This window comes from Mercenaria mercenaria, chromosome 3, assembly GCF_021730395.1.
Source record: "Mercenaria mercenaria strain notata chromosome 3, MADL_Memer_1, whole genome shotgun sequence".
NCBI classification, from domain to species: domain Eukaryota; kingdom Metazoa; phylum Mollusca; class Bivalvia; order Venerida; family Veneridae; genus Mercenaria; species Mercenaria mercenaria.
Window position 1 is genome coordinate 10,697,065 of NC_069363.1, and position 22,752 is coordinate 10,719,816.

At 35.3% G+C, this 22,752-nt stretch overlaps 2 protein-coding genes across 3 annotated transcripts in view; both read left to right on the forward strand.

Annotated features, from left to right (window-relative positions):
- LOC123525464 (lipoamide acyltransferase component of branched-chain alpha-keto acid dehydrogenase complex, mitochondrial-like) overlaps positions 1-17,813 on the forward strand; it is a 42,132-nt gene extending 24,319 nt beyond the window's left edge. Inside the window, exons 11-13 of the mRNA XM_045304525.2 lie at positions 9,707-15,454; positions 15,868-16,046; positions 17,495-17,813. Of these exons, the coding sequence (XP_045160460.2) occupies positions 9,707-9,874 (168 nt within the window). The 3' untranslated portion in view covers positions 9,875-15,454; positions 15,868-16,046; positions 17,495-17,813. The remainder of the gene's footprint in view (positions 1-9,706; positions 15,455-15,867; positions 16,047-17,494) is intronic.
- LOC123525465 (uncharacterized) lies at positions 2,485-4,241 on the forward strand. Of its 2 annotated transcripts, none has more exons than XR_006681460.2 (3): positions 2,485-2,641; positions 3,006-3,184; positions 3,909-4,241. XR_006681460.2 is itself a non-coding variant. In XM_045304526.2 (3 exons), the coding sequence occupies exons 1-3, from the start codon at positions 2,712-2,714 to the stop codon at positions 4,104-4,106; spliced, it is 396 nt and encodes a 131-aa protein (XP_045160461.2). In that variant the 5' UTR covers positions 2,679-2,711; the 3' UTR covers positions 4,107-4,241. The 2 variants fall into 2 exon arrangements, 1 of the variants encoding a protein (XP_045160461.2); XM_045304526.2 differs by lacking the exon at positions 2,485-2,641 and adding an exon at positions 2,679-2,730.
- Positions 17,814-22,752: the final 4,939 nt, after the last annotated feature.

The window sequence follows — 22,752 nt, forward strand, 5'->3', positions numbered from 1 at the left end:
TTCAAAAACTAGGTCAGTAGGTCAAATAATAGAAAAACCTTGTGACCTCTCTAAAGACCATATTTTTCATGGGATCTGTATGAAAATTGGTCTGAATGTTTATCTTGATGATATCTAGGTCAAGTTCGAAACAGGGTCATGTGCGGTCAAAAACTAGGTCAGTAGGTCTAAAAATAGAAAAACCTTGTGACCTCTCTAGAGGCCATACTTTTGAATGGATCTCCATAAAAATTGGTCAGAATGTTCACCTTGGTGATATCTAGGTCAAGTTTGAAACTGGGTCATGTGCCTTTAAAAACTAGGTCAGTAGGTCAAATAATAAAAAAACCTTGTGACCTCTCTAGAGGCCATACTTTTTATGGGATCTGTATGAAAGTTGGTCTGAATGTTCATCTTGATGATATCTAGGTTAAATTTGAAACTGGGTCAACTGCCGTCAAAAACTTGGTCAGTAGGTCTAAAATTATTAAAATCTTTTGACCTCTCTAGAGGCCATATTTTTCAATGGATGTTCATGAAAATTGATCTGAATGTTCACCTTGATGATATCTAGGTCAGTTTCGAAACTGGGTCACATGCGGTCAAAAACTAGGCCAGTAGGTATAAAAATAGAAAAACCTTGTGACCTCTCTAGAGGCCCTATTTTTCATGAGATCTTCATGAAAATTAGTGAGAATGTTCACCTTGATGATATCTAGGTAAAGTTCAAAAGAGGGTTACGTACCTTCGAAAATTAGGTCACTAGGTCAAATAATAGAAAAACCTTGTGACCTCTCTAGAGACCATATTTTTCAATGGATCTTCATGAAAATTGGTCAGAATTTTTATCTTGATAATATCTAGGTCAAGTTCAAAACTGGGTCACATGAGCTCAAAAACTAGGTCACTATGTCAAATAATAGAAAAAACGACGTCATACTCAAAACTGGGTCATGTGGGAAGAGGTGAGCGATTCAGGACCATCATGGTCCTCTTGTTTTGATGGAGAGATTGCACAGTACTATAGTACATAGATAATAGCACTAAACTGCCAAAAGCAGGCACCATATCCAAGGGATGATAAACAATACCCAAAGCTATTGAAGCGGGTTATTGGAGCCACACTTTCCGAAATGTTCAAGCTGAAAAATAAAAGAGTAATCTAACATTACATAAATGTCTGCTGAACGATCTGTAGAGATTGAAATGTAACAAGCTCTGATTGAATGACCTGCACAAACTCTGAAAATGCCATTTCAACTGAGAATGAATGATGGTATTTTCTTCCAGCCTTTATGATTATGAGAGGTCTCCGTGACCGAGTGGTTACGGTCGCTGACTTCAAATCACTTGCCCCTCATCGATGTGGGTTCGAGCCTCACTCAGGGCATTGAATTGTTCATGTGAGGAAGCCATCCAGCTGGCTTACGGAAGGTCGATGGTTCTACCCAGGTGCCCACTTATGATGAAATATTGTACGGAGGGGCACCTGGGGTCTTCCTCCACCATCAAAGCTGGAAAGTCGCCATATGACCTATAATTGTGACGATGCGACGTTAAACCCAACAAAATAAATAAATAAATCCAGCCTTTATTCAATTAGCCGGCCTGAAGTGCTTTTTGATAGTCTCTTAACTAGCTGTATATGATATTCCTCAGTGAAGTGAAAACGGATACTAAATTGTGCATCAGGTCACTTCACAAAAAGTGATAAAAATTGTTTACGTTTTCCTCTCAACCAATAGACGCAAACGCGGATGTTACTTTCCTATTTGTTTTGTTTTTCGTATTTACTTGATAAATAACTAATAAAAACAGACAAATATTTTGTAAAGGGATGATCATTAAAGCTGCTGAAATAGAGTATTTGCTTAAATTGCCTTAAGGAGTACTTTTCATGGGTTATGTAACAGTATTTAATATGTAGGCAGTGTTTCCCCTGTCCCAGTTTCTCGAGCGTTTATCGCCATTTAAATACTGAACACCTTTTGCAGTAGTTGTGAAGTTTCGTTAAAACGTCAGTAGCATTACTGAGATGTGTGTCAAAATGTATCATATTTTCATTTGTGAAGGTTATTTGGGCGTTATAACACAGTACATAATTTGTTCTTGCATTACTGATGTTGTAATAACAGTTTTAAAAGAGCATAATGGAAGGCTTGAGTTTAACAGTAATGAATGAAATGTAAATGCAGAGTTGCATCGTGTGTACTATGACACTGGTCGGAGTTTTAGATTCGCTGTAATCTGCTGCTGGTTCTAACTAACGTGATTAACCAAGCGTTTTTCGCTTTGTTATGTATTCACTTTGATGAGCATTCACTGTAAGATTTGAGGCGGATTTAGTTTTCTTTTAAGGTTTAGGATTTTACAAGTAACCTTGATTTAACTGTCTAATGCGACGGTCTGTGCAAGGGAAGGACCCGTGAATGTAATTAGCATGGTTTCGGGGTTCCCTGAAATGCAATTCATACGTAGTAAAGGGAAATTTTAACGAATAGCCAACTAGGAGTCGAAAAGAAAGAATTCATCACACAGTTATATAGTCAGAATATACAAACGACTTTTGAACAACCCTTTCACGAAGGCTATATAAATAAAGTGCCAGTTACCAATGAGTCGTACAGTTACCGTTACTAAGGTTAGAAGATATTACTTAAAGGTAAGATGATTTCTGTTTTACTTATAAAGTTAATTCTTTTAGCTGGAACAACATTTTAAGACTCTTGAACATGTTAAAAGAGATATCTGGTATTGAAATAAAAACATTTTTGTTGAACACGAAGCTGCTCTGCCATATGGAAATAGCAAGTTTTGTGCTACCATTTTGACTTGCAGAGATATCGTATAATCAAGACAAAAGTTCAAGAATGGAGTGTGGTGTTTGTGATTTTTGTGTCTTCTTCAAGTATTAATACATTGTAGTTTCATGTATCTTCAAATGATAAGGTTTATTCGTGTAAGTCGTAAGCATGCATTTATATTCAATAGCTTTGATTTAACAGTATGATTATTGTACTTTGCAGATTTAGCGATGGGATATCGTGCGCTGTTTCTTGTGGTATTGATTGGCATGGCCCTGGCAGGGCCTGCCGCAGACATCAGTCAGATTAGGATTACCAGTTGTACCTGCTCAGTATGCAACTTTAAGCAGATTGGTTATGCGTTACGTGGTACTGTTCGGGCCAAGTTTAATGGGTCACAGGTATTGCTCGTTCTTGATTTTCACTTCTTGTAGCGGACTTTACATTTTGCACATGTTACAGATTCTTATAGATATTTATATTTACGGATTCTTTTACAGAATTATTATTTTTCATTTTTTGTCATTGTGTCTTTGGTTGGATACATTGATTGTGTACCAAAACCTAATTAATGTTGAATTCACTTCATCACCGGAGATCACCGTACACGTTGCGTTTCAAGAGTACACATAATATTTCAAAATTATATTCATTAAAATTCAAGGAAATTTTACTCTACATGTTTGATCTGTTGTTTTGTATGTGCAGACGCAAGTTAATTTTAATATGAAGACGCCAATTTGTATTCCTCGGAATATGCTTTATAGGATTTGAATAATTAGAGAAGTAATTCTTTTTAGGGGCCCCTGTTACTGAGTGGTTAGACTCGCCGACTTCAAATCAGTTGCCCGTCACCAATATAAATTCGAAACCTTGCTTACTTTGTAGACTTCTTCATGCGAAGAGGTCATGCAGATGACTTACAGATCTGTGATTCTACCAAGGTGCCGCCTATGTCCGAAACAGTGTCAGGAATGGCACCCTGGGTCTTCCTGCGCTTCTAGAAGCTGGAACACTCGCCAAATGACTGTAAATATGTCAGTTTGACTAAATGAAAAAACAGCATTTTTCCGATTATTTTGAAAGGTAGATAATATTTTATCTTAGCTGTTGTACTTGTTGTAGGTTAGTTGTTCACAAACGGCCATAACCAACTGGAGACGTATAGTTACTGGTTGGAATCACAGCTGCAGAATCAGTGGGTCCTCTGGAGGGAAGTTTGAAGTCAGTTATAACAACGGGGCTCATCAAATATGTGGAAGAAATTACGATCATGTGTATTTAAACAGTTGCCGCGGGACCCCGTGCAGTAACATTGGTTAAGGACGTGGCAGATTCTACTAATACCTTAGTTGCTATAAGAATATACTGTCATTTTGTATTGACGTTAGACATAACAGAAAAATATATTAATTACCTGTGTAAGATGAATTATGAAATAAAGTTTAGTGTCTGTTACTGTTGTTGTCAACTCCACAGTGCAAATCCAGATGAAAAGAAAACATGGAAACACCACATACCATTTTAAACACTTTTAAGCTTGATACAAAGAGTGTTCTGGTGAAGTAAGAGCGGTTGTTAATAGTAAACTGTCATAAGACGACGTAAAGTTGAATGGTATTTACAAGATGGCTAAGTTTGATTTGTTTTCTATACATTCCTTGAAAAATTTCTGTGGGCAGAGGAATCTAGATGCCGCCTTATCCATACTGAATCTTTGTCCCAATAGTTCTTAAAGATCAAGAGATTTAGCCCAAACTTACAGAATTTGCGCATACATGCCCGGTTTGAGCGTTGTGTCGGAACTTTCCAGATTGCTTTATATTGCCTATTACTAACGGATAACTTCTGTTCCAGATTTCAAAAGATCTGTGGCAAACTGACAGAAATACATTGCCAGGGCAAAGATATACCATGCCGAGCTGAGGCGTCCTTGCAATTTTTACAGCATACTTTACTTCCTAACTCTGCCCACCCGCTTAACTCAATAGGGAGAGCGCAGATCTACGGGGACCTAGGCGAGGCGTATGTTCTTGACGATTTGATAAAAGACATAGTGTCTGATATCATTCGTTCTCCACATCTGATTCATGTGAGGAAGTTGGCAGTTACTTGCGGAGAACAGGTTTGTACTGGTACAGAATCCAGGAACACTGGTTAGGTTAACTGCCCGCCGTTACATAACTGAAATATTGTTGAAAAACGGCGTTAAACCAAAAACAACCAACAACCCAACCAACCAACCAACATTATTTCCTAACTCTATTATCACTTTTACCAGACCTTGACCAAACTTGCTGATACAGCTGTATTATTTTCCCAATGAATAAATATGATAACAAAAAGTAATTCCTAAACAGCTTCCGTTTTGTGGTTCTTTAGAACATGGACATATATCTTACGGAGATATACATTCTAATTGACCATGTGATAGAAATTACTGAGGTAGATTTAAAGCAGTGAGACATTTTAATACAAACAAAATTGTTTACCCTCCCATTATGACAACTTGCCTTATGGACAACTTTCTTCAAAATCAGTGTAGCGAAAAAGTCGAGGAAACAATAGCACACAAACCTACTTTTTAGCTCGACTATTCGAAGAAAAGTAGAGCTATCCTACTCCCCACGGCGTCGGTGTCGGCGTCGGCGTCGGCGTCACACCTTGGTTAAGTTTTTCGTACCAGTCCACATTTTGACAAAGTCTTTAGAGATAAAGCTTTGAAACTTTCAACACTTGTTAACCATCACCATGACCAGTTATAGGCACGATTACATAACTCCATCAATGATTTTGGCTGAATTATGGCCCCTTTCGACTTAAAAATGTCTGTTAAGTTTTTCGTACCAGTTCATATTTTGACAAAGTCTTTTGAGATAAAGCTTTGAAACTTTCAACACTTGTTTACCACCACCCTGTCAAGTTACAGGCAAGAGAACATAACTCTGTCAAGGATTTTGGCTGAATTATGGCCCTTTTTGACTAAGAAATCTTGGTTAAGTTTTTTGAACCAGTTCATATTTTGACAAAGTCTTTTGAGATAAAGCTTTGAAACTTTCAAGACCTGTTTACCATCACCATGTCCAGTTATAGGCAAGAGTACATAACTCCATCAAGGAATTTGGCTGAATTATGGCCCCTTTTGATTTAGAAAGTTTTTCGTACCAGTTAATATTTTGTGTAAAGTGTTTGACATATGGCTTTGAAACCTTTATCACTTGTTCAGTATAATAGTCTCTATCTGTAGGAAAGAGTACATAACTCTGTCATCTTTTTTGGCTGAATTATGGCCCTTTTTGGACTTGGAAATTTGTTCTGTTTTCATACAAGTCCACGTTTTGTCAAAAATATTTGACACATTTCTTTTAAACGTTGAACACTTGTTTATCATCATGATTTCAATCTGTAGACAATTATTTTGGCTGAATTGTGGCGTTTTTTGGACTTTGAAATTGGTTCACACATTGCCATTCAGTGCAAGACTTATCGGATCCACAAATACAGGAACATGTTTGTTTTATCTTTTTAGCTCACCTGTCACAAAGTGACAAGGTGAGCTTTTGTGATCGCGCGGTGTCCGTCGTCCGTCCGTGCGTCCGTAAACTTTTGCTTGTGACCACTCTAGAGGTCACATTTTTCATGGGATCTTTATAAAAGTTGGTCAGAATGTTCATCTTGATGATATCTAGGTCAAGTTCGAAACTGGGTCACGTGCCATCAAAAACTAGGTCAATAGGTCTAAAAATAGAAAAACCTTGTGACCTCTCTAGAGGCCATATATTTCACAAGATCTTCAGGAAAATTGGTCAGAATGTTCACCTTGGTGATATCTAGGTCAAGTTCGAAACTGGGTCACGTGCCTTCAAAAACTAGGCAGTAGGTCTAAAAATAGAAAAACCTTGTGACCTCTCTAGAGGCCATATATTTCACAAGATCTTCATGAAAATTGGTCAGAACGTTCACCTTGATGATATCTAGGTCAAGTTCGAAACTGGGTCACGTGCCATCAAAAACTAGGTCAGTAGGTCAAATAATAAAAAAAAACCTTGTGACCTCTCTAGAGGCCATACTTTTCATGGGATCTGTATGAAAGTTGGTCTGAATGTTCATCTTGATGATATCTAGGTCAAGTTTGAAACTGGGTCACATGCGGTAAAAAACTAGGTCAGTAGGTCTAAAATTATTAAAATCTTTTGACCTCTCTAGAGGCCATATTTTTCAATGGATCTTCATGAAAATTGATCTGAATGTTCACCTTGATGATATCTAGGTCAGTTTCGAAACCGGGTCACGTGCGGTCAAAAACTAGGCCAGTAGGTATAAAATAGAAAAACCTTGTGACCACTCTAAAGGCCATATTTTTCATGAGATCTTCATGAAAATTAGTGAGAATGTTCACCTTGATGATATCTAGGTAAAGTTCAAAACAGGGTCACGTACCTTCGAAAACTAGGTCAATAGGTCAAATAATAGAAAAACCTTGTTACCTCTCTAGAGACCATATTTTTCAATGGATCTTCATGAAAATTGGTCAGAATTTTTATCTTGATAATACCTAGGTCAAGTTCAAAACTAAGTCACTATGTCAAATAATAGAAAAAACGTCGTCATACTCAAAACTGGGTCATGTGGGAAGAGGTGAGCGATTCAGGACCATCATGGTCCTCTTGTTTTTTCTTTTGTCTGAATATCTGTGGTAATATTTTGACCTCATTCTTCAATCAATTCTTCGAATAGTCGAGCGCGCTGTCATCCGACAGCTCTTGTTTATTGGTGGAATTTCTTACTGCATATATGAAGATGTTTTAGTAGATTGTTTAGTAAATTAACCTGTGCAGAGCAACAAACTCCTTTAAAAAAACTCATTTTAGCCTTTCAAACGGTGTTCGTTCTAGAGATTGCACTTTACTTCATAATACCTAAATCAAAATAGATTGTAAAAATCATCTCTTAAAGAGTTGTTTTTTTAAATACTAGTTACATACTGTTCAGTGATAACATTAAACTAGATAAACGAGTTCTTAGGAAAAGGACTTCAATTTCTCTTTGACCCTTTCGTATTTAGTATATACAGAAATTACGAAACCCTTTTTTATGGAACAGCCATATTAAGATAAGGCAAGACCCCCCACCACCACCCTACTCGTGGAAAAAAAAAGAAAGTAAGTTTGTAAAAAACTGAAGTGTAATTTGTTTGTATTTTCTGACGCAAAAAAATTGTTAACGCAAATGTTTATATCCGTACAGTCAGTGTAAATATAGTAAATACGAAAATATTGTTTGAAAACCACATAATTACATTCGTGTGGTATTGTTTTATTTCTGTGGGTGCAGTCGCGCAGGGGAGTGTATCGCTAATAAACTATTAACTCGACTGACATGGGATCAGTGTCAACAAAAAGGTTCCCACTAAGTCTGGTTAGTGGGTTTGAATAATATCAAAAGAAGTCGCTTATTCAAAGAATAGATGTGTAGCTATTCTTTGTACATATACAGCAACAAATATACAAGCAATCAGTGCATTATATCGTAGTGTCAATAAGAATTTTGTCTAAAAGTCGTATACGTTTTCAATGTTTTCGTATACTTCATTATTAGCCGTTGTTTAAATCTTAAGTAGATGTAGCGTATAAACACATTCCCCTGTGGTGCTACACCGTGACTGTAATAACAATATAATGGAAATGTTAATGCATTTAACTACGGTACAGATGCCTGTTTGATAAGTTGAATACGTCAATTTCGCAGTTCATATATTGAAAGTATAGCGATTTTTTTCAGTGCGATGTCATCATCGAATGACAGAAGCGCAGAAAAGTAGCTGAAAATTCTGTGGAGGGCAACTGATGTCGTTGCACGACAAATATCTATGGATAACATCTTCAGATTTTTGTGAAGACATTCTTTGTTGAAATATACTAGTATTCAGGCACAGACATTGGTCTTTATATTTACTGTTATAACTTTCACCAGTAGTATCTATAATCGAGAGTGAATGCGAAAGAAATCTAAATGCATATAAATAAAGAAGCACTTACATATTCGCCCTCTCGATATGTTATACATGTTTAAACAGGTCATTTGTTCAAAAGAAGTTGTTATGGACATACAGTTCTTTGTTAGAATTAAATCTTTGTCGTTAGTGGATCGTCGGAACAATTTAAAGTCACGTATATTAACGCAAAATTTAGTATGTCAACAGAACTACGATCGTGTGAGACTAAGTAGGAACTCCAGAAACAGTTCAGTGCTTTAGGCTGAGGGAAGAGAGGCGCTACAATTGGAAATTTGAAGAGGCATATGTATTATGTTTTCACACTGTAACATTTGACTTAAAATAAAGTGTTGATATCTGGTCTTATTGTTTGTTATTTGTCAAAAGCTGGGGTCGTATCGACTGTCTGTTATTATTATAATTTGTTCACGTAAGTTGTTGAAATGGAAATACGAATTACTACTAGGACGACCAAATTAAAAATGCATCTCAAAACATTTATATACGTGACATTTTAGCATATATATATATATTGGGGATGTTTGGTAAAATATAGCAGTTAGATGTATATTAACACCACAGTCAATCGAACTGAAGGTTTTCCTCATATCTTTTGTTAACAGCAGCATTTGTTTGATTTATTGTGGTTCTTTATTAATGTCACCTTATGTTCTGATGAAGCTTGCCATTTACTGGCGAGTACAGAATGTATTTGGAAACCATCCATCTTATTTTAGTATAACTTTGAAATTGCTCAGAGACCCATTGGCTTGCGTTCAGAGACTGATTTCGAAGTTGTTGAAACTGACAAGATTATGGTTAACAGATTAACAAATACACATAATTCTTACCTCCATCCCTTTAGAAGGTTACGTAGCATCTGAAGCCAGTGGCTGATGGTATTGATATATTTTCTGTCTATTTTCAGGCTTTACCGAGGTTTGATGAGAATGACAATGTCGTCAAACGTTACATTATGCAAGTCAGCTGGTCTGCCGATCATCGTGTAGTAGAGGGCGCCACTATGGCTAGATTCTCAAACTTGTGGAAATCTTACCTTGAAAATCCTACATCACTCATTCTAGATTTAAAATGAAAATACAGAATTAATATAAAGTAAAAACTATGTGATAAGCTACAGAAAGTAATAGTGAATAGCATTCAAGTGACAACAAAACATATTAAAGTAATTTCTCTGAAGAATTGTATAGAATGAATTTGTATAAATGTTACAGCCATGTTTGGTCTAAATAATTGGTGAAAGTTGTATTTTGTGCACTCCAGATTTTGGGAACACTTAAATTTACCGTTGTACGTCGTCTGACCGTCCGTCTGAATTTGCGAAGTTCATATCTCTGATAAGATATGACATAGAGTTGTGAAACATTACAGGATTATTATTCAGCGTGTGGAGTTGTGCACTTTTTGCTTTGTTTGGGATATCACTCTGCAAGACCAGAGTTATGCCCAATGACTTAGGCAGTTTGTATAAAAGGTCTAAATGTTTGCATATGTTTCTCCAGAAGAGTCATGAAACTTAAAGGCATTTTTTGCAGCTTGTGTAGTTGTGCACTTTGGTTTGTATCTGGGTATAACACCACCACCTTCCCCCTCAAAAACGTTTTATATTCAGATGTTCTTTTATTTTGAATTTCTTGATGTTTGGTTGTATTCCTGAGGATTCGCACTCCAACCCAAGGTAATATGCTTAGTCTCGTATAAACAAGTGTCAAAGAATCATTGACTGTATAACTTGCATTAAGAGACCACCCAAGGGAAGTACAAAAAGCGGTCTTCTAACACAAATGGTCTGTTAATAAAAGTATAATTTGTTCTTTAGCAGTACAAAACGAAACTGAAAAATATCTCTTAAAGCATGTGGTCTCTTTATAGGCGTGGACCCACAAGATAGTTGAACTGTAGTTACAGGAAGTGGGGGCACTAGTGGCCTTAGAAGACATTCTAGTTTTAGAAACAATTATAGCCTGAAAACCATTGGATAGAATCTCGTATTCCTGAATTATGTGGATTTTTTTCCCATTTAGTAACGATTTGACCATAGCGTTTTGTTTTTCAGTTTGGAACATATTTCGGAAGATATAATAAAGGTTAAAACCTGTTGACCTAGGAATTGTTACTATTGTTTTCAAATATTACTCTGTCTGCATTTGCATGTATTTTGTTTTGTTCAAGTCTGTAATTATTCCAAATTACAGACAGTATAATTGGGGTGCAACATTGATGCTCAACAATATTATTGTCTGACAACACTGCATTTAAACAGTGATATGGATCTTTGCTGTTTGTTTGTTACGTATTGTTTGTATTTTAGAAACATCAGTTTATTTAATTGTTAGACAATCGGGCACTTTTCATCCAGCAGTTCCTGTTAAAGCTTTTGTTAAATTATTTTCTTTTTGATATCCAGATATGCAATTTGCTCAGGATAAGTCAAATACTGGGTCTTAGTGCAAGGGACACATTCAGCAACGTTTCAAGTCAGACACCTAACATATTCTTTTATATTGAAATGCTACAATTTTGAAGCAAGGAAAAAGTATATCATTTACTACTAGAAAGAGCTTAGGCATTGTGTTCATTGCTAATAGTAGACACCGTCGTTCATATGACTGAAAAATTACTGAAAAAGAAGCTAAACACGAACACATAGTAAAGATGCATTCTGAAAGAAGTTACCCAATTTAAGTTTTCAATTTTTCATCTGTTATCTTGCTCTGAATTAGAATATTAATTAATATAGACTAGCTGATGGACATTACAGTTACTTTCTAAAATTGTGTCTTATGACAGTTCTATTTGCTTGCTATGGCTAAGTTTTGCTGTGTGTTTTATGCTGTGCGTAACAGAAGTTGATATCTAGGGAATAGTTTACTCAGCCAGTGTGTTAACGTTTGGTCAGTTTTACCTAGTCAGAAGAAATTGTTTGTAATAGTGTACATTCATTAGCACATTTTTATATCGCATAGAGTTTCTTCTGACTTACATCGTAGGTTAAAGCTTTACATTACATCTTAATAAAGTTAACATAAAATCAGTTAAGAATATTTGAGTTGTGTTGTGTGACTAAATCATTTGTCATATATATTTATTGTATATGCGTATGTATAGAATCTCGTGAATAATTATGATATTAAAAGTCTGAATTGTTACTTTTTAGTGCACAAGAAAATTGGATTGGTTCTGACAGAAAACTTTTACTTGATTGCTCTCCAGAACATAACAGTCAATATACACTCAGTTCCAAAAGAAAGTGTGCACTTAGTTGTTTGTTATTTTTTCTCAGTTATTTTCATGAAAACTTATAATGTTTGGTACCAAAATTTAAATCAGTTCGTAAACAAATTGGTGTGCATTTTAGATTTTGAGTTATACCTGAGAGTTTGTGTATGAAAAAATGAAACAAAAACGTCGGGGAATTTTTGGAAATATTTAAACCTAAAAAGTGCACACTTTCTTTTGGAACTGAGTATATTGGTGATCTTGAGGTTTCTTTTCGACGCACCTCTCGAAAAAACATTTGTGAATTCTTTGTATATCAACAGACAACTGACATTAGTACAGTGCATATCCCCGAAACTGCAGTGCACATACCTGAACTTTTTGTATTTGGATTCCGTACTTAAAATTTAAAAAAGGAACAACTTCCTAAGATTGATCATAGGTGGCGGGCGAATGACTTCTTCCGAATATTTGTTCACAGAAACTTGTTTTTGTGAGTTTCGGATTATTTTGTAAGATGAAGGTTTAAAATATACATCATTCTAAAGATTCCCACGGGTGATAGTAGGTTTATATGAATTTTAACTTTGGTAGTGAGAATTGTTTGGCCAAAAATGTGTTCCATGTATAACATATGTATTAAGACAAACAAACATTTACCACTAGAAGACGATGTGTCCGGTGAAGGACACAGGCCTTTAAGTCAAAGGTCAGGATCAAATTATGGGATAAAAATGTCATTTCTCTTGTCTTGTCTATATCTTTTATATACCTACAACGATATTCAATTAAGTTTGTACAGCTCTAACAATAACAAAATTGTGTGTTCAAAAATGTGATCATTTAAAGGTTTCAAGTCCGTAACTTAAGTATACGTGCTCTGTTGTGGAAGTACCATTACTGACACACTCACACTTCTATGTCCTAACATCACATAGCAAGAGAATCTGTGTCCTTGACACACATTCCTAGTTTTAAATGTAGGACCATGGACTTTAGATCGTTAAAATTTAACATACTGAACCACTTCAGCTTTTGTTAGGCGCATCAAATCGTGCATATAGATTCATCATAATTATAGGGTTAATCTGAATTTACAATTTGGCTTGACTGCATGCAAACCCTAGAGTTAAGAAATCCTCACCCTAAAATTAAAAGTTGTAACATATTAAGCCCTTGACATGTTCTTCACGTGATCAGTTGTTTTTATACTCGTGTGAAAACAACCACAACAAGTCATGTATGCATTGAGTATTGTCGTTAATGTTGTAATTTTTGAATGACGATAAAATCAACTCAACCGAAACTTTTGACAAAATGACATTTGATTAAATCTTGTCTGTAAAACAATCATTTTAAGGTAGTTCTGCACGTTTGGATCGAAATTATTTCTACAATGTAGAATTTGATTAAACACTGATTTTTCAAAACTTCAGAATATACCTAGAAAATTAAGCAAATAAAAAAGATAGGGTCGTGTGCTTGATTTTTTGCTAGACTGATTTGAAAAATAGGGACCTCATGCAATATTTCATACTGAGAGTCTATGGGAAAATCATAACTTTCTTAACATTTTCGCGAATAGAAATTTTTCTACAATGTAGATTTTGATGAAACTTCTCACAGTTGTAAATAAAGACATGACCTATAATTTGATGAAATAAAATATATAGGTCCGTGTGCTTATTTTTGAGATATTTGAACATGATTAAAGTAAACCGGACATTTCACGCTAATTTTAGGACGTTATTTTGAATTATTTAACATGTGATATGTTTTAATATCATATTTTGACTTTACAATATAGCAACAGTACCATTGTAATAAATTTACTCACAGGTTGCAATTAATTCATAAAATGATTTTCTGTTCCGTACGCCGAATCCAGTCTTTATTCTACGTTTTCCGGAAAAATGGCGTCACGCCATCACTTCCGGTTTATCAAACGTGCAGAACTACCTTAAATGTATTTTTAGATGCTTAAACTTCCTCATGTAAATGCGCATGGTGTGTTTTAAATCAGTCCACCCTTTTAGGTAAAATCTTTGAAAGAATTTGAGTAAACAAAATTCCTGACACACACTTCCTCTTTCTTGATATAGGTGTTTGAGTGTGCTGGTGACTGAAATCGCACATGTGTTAGAATGGAAAGGCTGCACAATACCAAACAAATCTGAAAATAGCTCTATATATAAGATCATAACATCAAAAACGTAGACACACATATTATTTTGTAACAGATATTTTTCAACGTGTTTTAAAAACATAACGGCTAAAATGTGATTATGAATCCATGTGTAATAATTTGCTGAAATTCTCTTTGAAGAATTTACCGCATACTAAATACAATACCACAATGGAATCAAAACAGCAAGTCGGCTACAATGCTATTTTAATTGAGAGTAAATGATGATAGTTTTAGCCTTTGTCGCCCTGGAGTGCATTCAGTTGTTTTTTATGTGGCTATACGTACTTCCTATAATAATCCCTTTTAAGAGTGACCGAAAAGTGATACGATAACGCTCTATATTGTGTACATGGATAAGATGTTTCGGGCCTATTACCTTGTTTGTTTTAGATAAATCATAGATAACCATAGAAAACATACAAAAGCATTTTCCTAAAGGGGTCACCACAAAAGTCGCTGAACAAGAGATGAGGCAATACGGTGTTTGGGTTATATATTAACATGTAATATGTAGGTAAAGTTTTCGACTGATTCAATATTGCTTCTCAGGACTGTTTATCGCCGTAAAAATAGTGTACACATTACGTAATGCAGTGAAGTTTTTTTTAAGACTTGTCGAAAGTATGAAGCTATTGCATCTTTGAAGTTAATGTGTGTATTATACGAAAGTACGTATATATTTTTGGAGGAATGTTAATAAATGTTATAATTGTTATAAATAAACAACAATTCGGTTTTTTTTTGGTATTGAGTGAACTTGGCATCACAATTATTTGTTTACGATTATAAATTGCATAACCTCTGTTATTACAGAGTGAAGTGTCAGACAGTAAATTATGATCATCCACATATGTATACAAGCCCGCTGTGGTAATGGCCCGACTTGTAAAATTCACTGTAAAGTCACAACATTATAAGCCAATAATTTTCTCTTTGATATGCATTCACTATAGGGTTATAACGTTTATTTAGGATATTTAACATGATCTAATGAAATAGTGTGCACCTACTCAAGGGAAGGACACGCAAATCTTGGTTGTGGGACTATTTGAAATGTACTTCACCGGCTGTAAAAAGAAAATGTTCATGTAACAAACAGACTCGAAAAGAAGTAACGCATCACACTGATATGAATCATCTTTAGGATGAACCACTTTTGAACAACCCTTTTAGGAATGTTGTATAAATAAAGTGCAACTTACCAAACAGTCGTTCACTTAATAAGATTCGAAGATTCTGCCACTAAAGGTAAGACGATTTACATTTTACTTATTCTTAAGGCTGATGCAAAATTTTAGCATTTAATTCTGACGAGTATGTAAAAATATATTTCATTTTGTTGAAAAAAAGGGAAACACTTAGTCGGTTTTATATTAAAATACCATTTTCCATGATATGATGACTTGAAGAGTTATTGGCAGATTTTCGCACAGTTGCGACTTAGTTCAGACTGTGATTCAGACTGTAGTTCTTAGTTCGACTGTGCTGTTTATAGTTGTTGCGTCTGCGATAAGTATCAATACAATGTATAGTATAACGAAGTTTTCAAATGATAAAATTTTAGTTCATGACATTTTTATTGCAAAATGATTAGCCTCAAACATGACATTTATTCATCTACAAATGTATTTCAATAAACTTGATGTATGTATACTTTGCAGATTTAGCTATGGAATATTGTGCACTGTTTCTTGTGGCAGTGATTGGCATGACTCTGGCAGAACCTGCCCCAGACATCAGCAAGCTAAGGATTACTAATTGTAACTGCTCGAAATGCAGCTTCCAGCAAATAGGCTATGCACTGCGTGGTAGAGTTGTTGCCATGTTTAATGGATCACGGGTAATTGCCGGTTTTAGTTTTTTTTACTAGCTATAATAATCATTATATTTTGCTCATGTTCTGGTAAATCTACATATAAGATTAATTCGTGATTATATTCATTAAAACTCAAGGTGATTTTGTCCTACCTGTTCGATATGTCCAGTCACCGGTAGTATAGGGTTTTTGTACTGGCAGACAATATTTGGTGGGCCGGTGTTCTAGTGGTAACACGCTTGATTGCCAATCAAGAGGTCCGGGGTTCGAATCCCGGTCCAGGAACTGGAAATTTCTGAGATGCTCTTTGAGTGTCTCCCACCTGACTAAGAGGCCTGTACTGGTTCTTCCCAGGAAAGACGGCTTCGCGTGTATCGGCGCTATACACCGTGCACGTTAAAGAACCAGACTGTCTATTCGCAAAGAGCTAGGCTATGTTAGCCGGACAGGCCTGTATCTCTGTCTGTTCTGGGGGCTTTATCTCACTCTGTTCCTCTGGTCAGATCGCTCTGTGTCTGTACTAGTAGAGGATGAATCTCGCGCCCTGTGTGGCTGCGTTCGCTATATGAAAAGCGCCTTTGAACGTGTTTATCATGAAAAGGACGCTATATAAATCCGGTATAATAATAATAATCAGGGGTAATTTGCGAGGCGACCGTGGAGAAAGGATCTGAACAGTTAGGGAAGTGATTTTTTTCTTTTTGATACAAATGGGATAAACGATAAATATAACAACGCAACAGTGTTCCAAAAAAGATATTTTAATGCATATCAACAGATAGATCAAAAGTCATATGAAAAATTGAATAGGTACATAAATCTAGAGGACCTCTGTGGCTGAGTTAATGTCACCAACTTCAAATCACTTGGCTTTCACCGATGTTGAGTCGAAAGGTCACTTGGGATGTAGTCCGCCCGCTTAGATCAATAAGGAAAATGTAGATCTACAAATCTCTGGGTCATGTGTTCGATTACCGGGCAAGTAGTACATTCTCCTAGACGATTTAATGAAAGGCATTTTTTTTCCGAATTATAAAATACACGAAGTCATTTTTTCCTCCATTTCTTATACACGGAGACCAGGTAGGTACTGTACTAGAATCCAGGAACACTCGTTATGTTAACTGTCCGCCGTGACTTAACAGAAATAATGTTGAAAAACGGCACTAAAGAAACCAAATTAGGATGTAGTGTTCTTCATATCAGAGCTCTATTCAGCTGGCTTATAGAAGGTGGGTTGTTCTACTCTGGCTCCGATGCCTGAAACAATAATGGAATAGTCACATGGTGTCTTCGTCTACCATTAAAAGCTAGAAAAGTCGCCATATGTCCTTGAATGTGATGGTGTGACTCTTATCCTAACAAAACATAAAGTTTTACGAAATATGTTTTTTTTCTCGAAATTTTATTTCTTCGTCTGTTTCTAAAAGTTGATAACATTTGTAGTTTTACTAATGTTTTATGTATTAAAGGTTAGTTGCTCAAAGAAAGCCATTGTGAACTGGGCACGTACAGTTATTGGCTGGAATTACAGCTGCAGTATCAGTGGATCTGACGGGAAGTTTGAAGTCCGTTACGGGGCTGGTCGACTGTGTGGAAGAAATTACGATCGTGTGTATTTAAACAGTTGCAGCGGGACCCCTTGCAGTAACTTTGGTTAAGGAAATGACAATCTTTGCCAATACCTTAGTTTCTATTAGAATATAATACTAATACCATTAAATATAAGAGACAAATGTATTAATTACCTGTGTAAGATGAATTATGAAATAAAATTTAGTGTTTGTTGAATCACTGTTGTTGTTAACTCCACACTGCAAATCTGTATGAAAAAGACATGGAAACGTCACATACCATTTTAAACACATGTTAAGGTTAATACGAAGAGTGTACTGGTGAAGTACTGGTTAAGTTTGAACGGCTCTTAATTGTAATCTGTCATAAGACGACCTAAACAACGAATGATATTTGCAAGGTGGCTAAGTTTGACTCATTCTCTATACGCTCCTTGAAAAAATTCTGTGGGCAGGGGAATCTAGATGCCACCTTGTCCATACTGAAATCTTTGTGCGGATAGCATCTATTAACCAAGAGGTTAAGCCAAAACTTAAAGAATTTGCGCATGTATGATTGGTTTGAGCGTTGTGTCAGAACTTTCAAAATTGCTTTATAATGCCTATTACTAACGAAACACTTTGTCCGTATAACTTTTGTTCCAGTTTTCAAAAGATATTTGGCAAACTGACAGAAATATATTGCCAGGGCATACATGTACCTTTTTTTCTCCTCTATAAAGTCAGAAGTCTTTATTGCCTTCAAGGATTAAACTAAAACAGTTATCACTACTAAGATCTTCACCAGGGGAAACACTCCCCATGGCTTTGGCTTGAGTTGTGACACAGTTATGCCCCTTTTAAGTTAGAATTTTCTTTAGTCAAAAGTTTTTTGATAAATTTGAACATCTCTGTTATTATCAAAGCTTGGGACTTGAACCATACATTAATTATTTACTATCAAGTTCTATGCCAGGAGAAACAATCTGCATAATTCTGGTTTCAATTTTGATAGGGTTATGCCCCTTTTTAACATATAATTTTTTGGTTTAAGTTTCATAAATTTGTTAGACTCGCAACTTAAAATGGTAATCTGTTGTCAGTCTACACCAGGAGGGACGATCCCCATAGATCTGATCTTGGATTTTGATAGGGTTGTGCCCCTTTTTTAACTTAGAATGTTCTGCTTAAAGTTTTATAAAGTGTTTCTTTTGCGGACAAAGCTCTAATTTACTGAGAAAGGTTGAACGTGCTGTCTTACAAACAGTTCTTGTTAAAGTATATTTTTGATAAAACATACATTTTAAAACAGATAGCTTTTTAATAGCTGTATCAATAACACTGACATAATGGTCTTATATGTACCAATGTAGATATTTAGGGGCCTCCGTGGCCGAGTGGTCGCTGACTTCAAATCACTTGCCCCTCATCGATGTGGTTTCGAGCCTCATTCGAGGTGTTGAATTCTTCATGTGGGGAAGCCATCCAGCTGGCTTACAGAAAGTTGGTGGTTCTACCCAGATGCCGGCTCGTGATGAAATAATGCACGGAGGGGCATCTGGGGTCTTCCTCCACCATCAAAGCTGGAAAGTCGCCATATGACCTAAAATTGTGTCGGTGCGACGTTAAACTCCCCCCCCCCCCCCCCCCCAAAAAAATGTAGATATTTAGGACAGTCTGTAAACAATTGTTCTATCTCCTTTTCATTATAAATGGATTGTTTTAAACTTTTAAATGGCACTGTTTTAGTACTTATATGTCTAATTCCTAGATTTTAGATAGTAAATATAGAATTTTAATTATTGGTAATACCAGTAATAATAAATATGAGCTTTAAAATTATGTCTGGCTTTTTATAGTAGAAATCAATTTTATCTCAGTCTCTTATAATTCATACATGAATTACATTGTACATTGTATTATTGTTTCTATGACCTATGTTGTATATTGATGTACTGTACAGTGAAGAGACTATAATAAATAAATAAATAAACCATGCCGGGCTGAGATGCCCTAGCTTGAACGTTTTACAGCATACTGTATTTCATTATTATCACTTTTAACAGACATTGACCAAACTTATCGATACAGCTATATTATTTTTCCAATGAGTAAAAATGAAAACAAAAAAGTAATTCCTAAACAGTTTGCGTTTTGTGGTTCTTTATAACATGGACAGATTTCACGGACATGTACATTCTAATTGACCATGTGATAGAAATTACTGAGATAGATTGTCAGCAGTGAAACATTTTCATACAAACAAAATTGTTTCTTTCCATAACCTCCCATTATGACAACTTGCCTTATGAACAACTTTCTTCAAAATCAGTCTAGCGAAAACGTCGATAACACAATAGCACACAAACCTACTGTTTATTGGTGCAATTTTCTTACTACATATAAGAAGATGTTTTAATTGATTGTTTAGTAAATTAACCTCTGCAGAGCAACAAACTCTTAAACTCCTAAAAAAAAACGGTGTTCGTTCTGGAGAGGTTGCACTTTATTTCATAATACCTAAATCAAAATAGATTGTAAAAATCATCTCTTAAAGAGTTATTTTTTAACACTAGTAACATACAGTATTGTTTAGTGATAAGATTAAATAGGATAAACGAGTTCTTAGGAAAAAAGACTTCAATTTCTCTTTGACCAGTTACGAAACCTTTTTAGCTCGACTATTCTACTCACCCTCGGCGTCACACCTTGGTTAAAGTTTTGCATGCAAGTACACATGGCTATCATTTAAATGCATATAGCTTTGAAAAATATTTTTTCTTTTTCTAGGTCAATTACCAACCTCACCGGATCAAGTCCCATAACTCTGACATGTATTTTGAGCAAATTATACCCCTTTTGGACTTAAAAAATCCTGGTTAAAGTTTTACATGCAAGTTACTATCTGCAAAACTAATGCAGATATTGAATTGAAACTTCACATGTGTCTTCGGGGTTATAAAACTCATTTGAATTTGACCAGCATCGATATAGAGCGAGTTTAACTTTGCGAGAGATTCACACACGGTTAATGATATATCTACTCTATAAAATTCTAAAATCATTTACTTAGTAACACATTTATTACTCCTTTCCGAATATGTTAAATATGTTTTTTCATTGTCGTTTCAATGCTTTATTAATTTCGCAGAAATGATACATCTAGCTGTTTAAAGTAAACGGAGAAGTATTTAAAAATGTTTTTTTTTTCTTTCAAAGTTTGTATTTACAACGTTTAGCCAAGCAAAGCACGAATAATGATGCTCGAACAAAGTATTTTGTTGCAAGTTTATGAGAAGGGAGTATAAAATATTAGGTATATGTCTTTCTTAACTTTAATCTATCTGGCTGCTGTAAAGCATCACCATACCAATATCTATTGTATGACGGATACATTTAAGTGCAGAATATACACTTTATAATAACATTACAATGATGGTATCCATGTGAAAAAAGCTTGTCTGCTATGACTTGCATGAGACCCAAACAATAGTTGCAAAAATCCTTGGAATTCTTGAGGGTGACTCTTTTTTAAATTCACAAAAACACAATTTTTGTTCTTTGATTACGTTCCATTTCTTCATATCAACCCAAAATGAGGTCCAAAATTAAGTGAGACAGATCTTAGATATCAATTTTCGCTGAAGGATATCTGTCTCCGCATGCAAAACTATTGTATATCTGCAAGTAAAAATTCCAATCTGTGTTGGAACCATTGCTTCGGGTTGTATGGTGTTCCGTCTTTTAATGGGAATTATTTACAAGCTAAAGCAAATTGATAATTTGAAACAAGAAGAAGCCTGATACTGATTGCGAAATATTTGTTATAATATTCACTTCACATTTCTTCAGCTCTTCCCGAAACACTTGTTGCTTGCATCGACGGTGGTCCGAGGCTTTGGTTATTTGCATTCCTTGAGTCTTTGTTTTCAGTTTCTTTTACTATTATTGTATGTTTGTGGACGTTTAACTTATAATCGCCATCAAAAACACCTCCCAGGAAACTGTTAGTTATCTTTAGTGGGAGGATAATGCAATTTTAGAGACTACTTCCAATTCCAGAAGCTTCTTTGGTTCTTAAGCTTACCAGGTGTAAAGCTCCCATAGGGAACTCTTATCTCAGTGTTTTTAGTATTCAGTTAGTGGAGTCAGACAGTCAGTGTTATACTGGACCACTGCGTCCACTCGAACCGCCCTCTATACTTCCTTTCTTTAAAAAGGTTCTTACGAACGCTGTCCATCCTTTGCACCTCTCATTAGCATTTTAAGGGCGGTTCTATTGTTGCTATATCCCCCGTACTTTTCTTTGTCTATATTTGTGAATGAATAATATTTCCATGTTCTGTAGTTAAAAGTCAATTCACCTTTGCTCACCACTAAATGAATATTTTTACGGTGAACATTTAGTGAGCTCAGCGAGTGGTGATAATTCTTCGTGTAGACCCGAACGTTTCCTTTATAATAATATTATTTACTAGCGCTAAACGGATGCGAAAAATGACACACGTACACATGAAATACCGTTCTACCTAATAACCGACTGGTTAACACATTGAAATTTTTAAATATTGTCTAAATGTCAACACCATGATATTTTTAGAACTTTTGTTTTAAAGTGTTTAAAGTGTGGATATATTGTATCTTTCAATTACATATATATATACCAAGTTTTTGGAAATCAAAAAGAAATGCTCGTAAATTTTAAGAAAGCATTCATTTACGTAATGATCGTTAACAAAAAGTGAAGACAAATGAACAGTTAACGTCTGATCTGACGCAAACAATAACCACAAACACGGATGTTGTTTTACAATTAAGTGGTCTTTAATCATACCAAAAAAAAAAAAAAAAAAAAAAAAAAAATGAACTGTATTACAAACCGAAAGGGGTGACGATTAAAATAATTGACGAATACCATAATGTGCTAGAAACCGAGCGTTTGTGATATAAATACTTTTATCCCATTTCATACATGTATGTGTGTGTACGTGTGTGGATAATTTTCTGACATTCATTTATTGTCGGATATTTTAATTTTTCGTTTTGATGTTGGCGATGTATATGAAATGATGCCCGCGGAAAGAAAAGAACAAGAAATATGCGTTGCCATTTAAGTATGATATATAAAGATAGTCGAAGGCATCCACACGGGATTTAACACAAATTAAATGGAAATA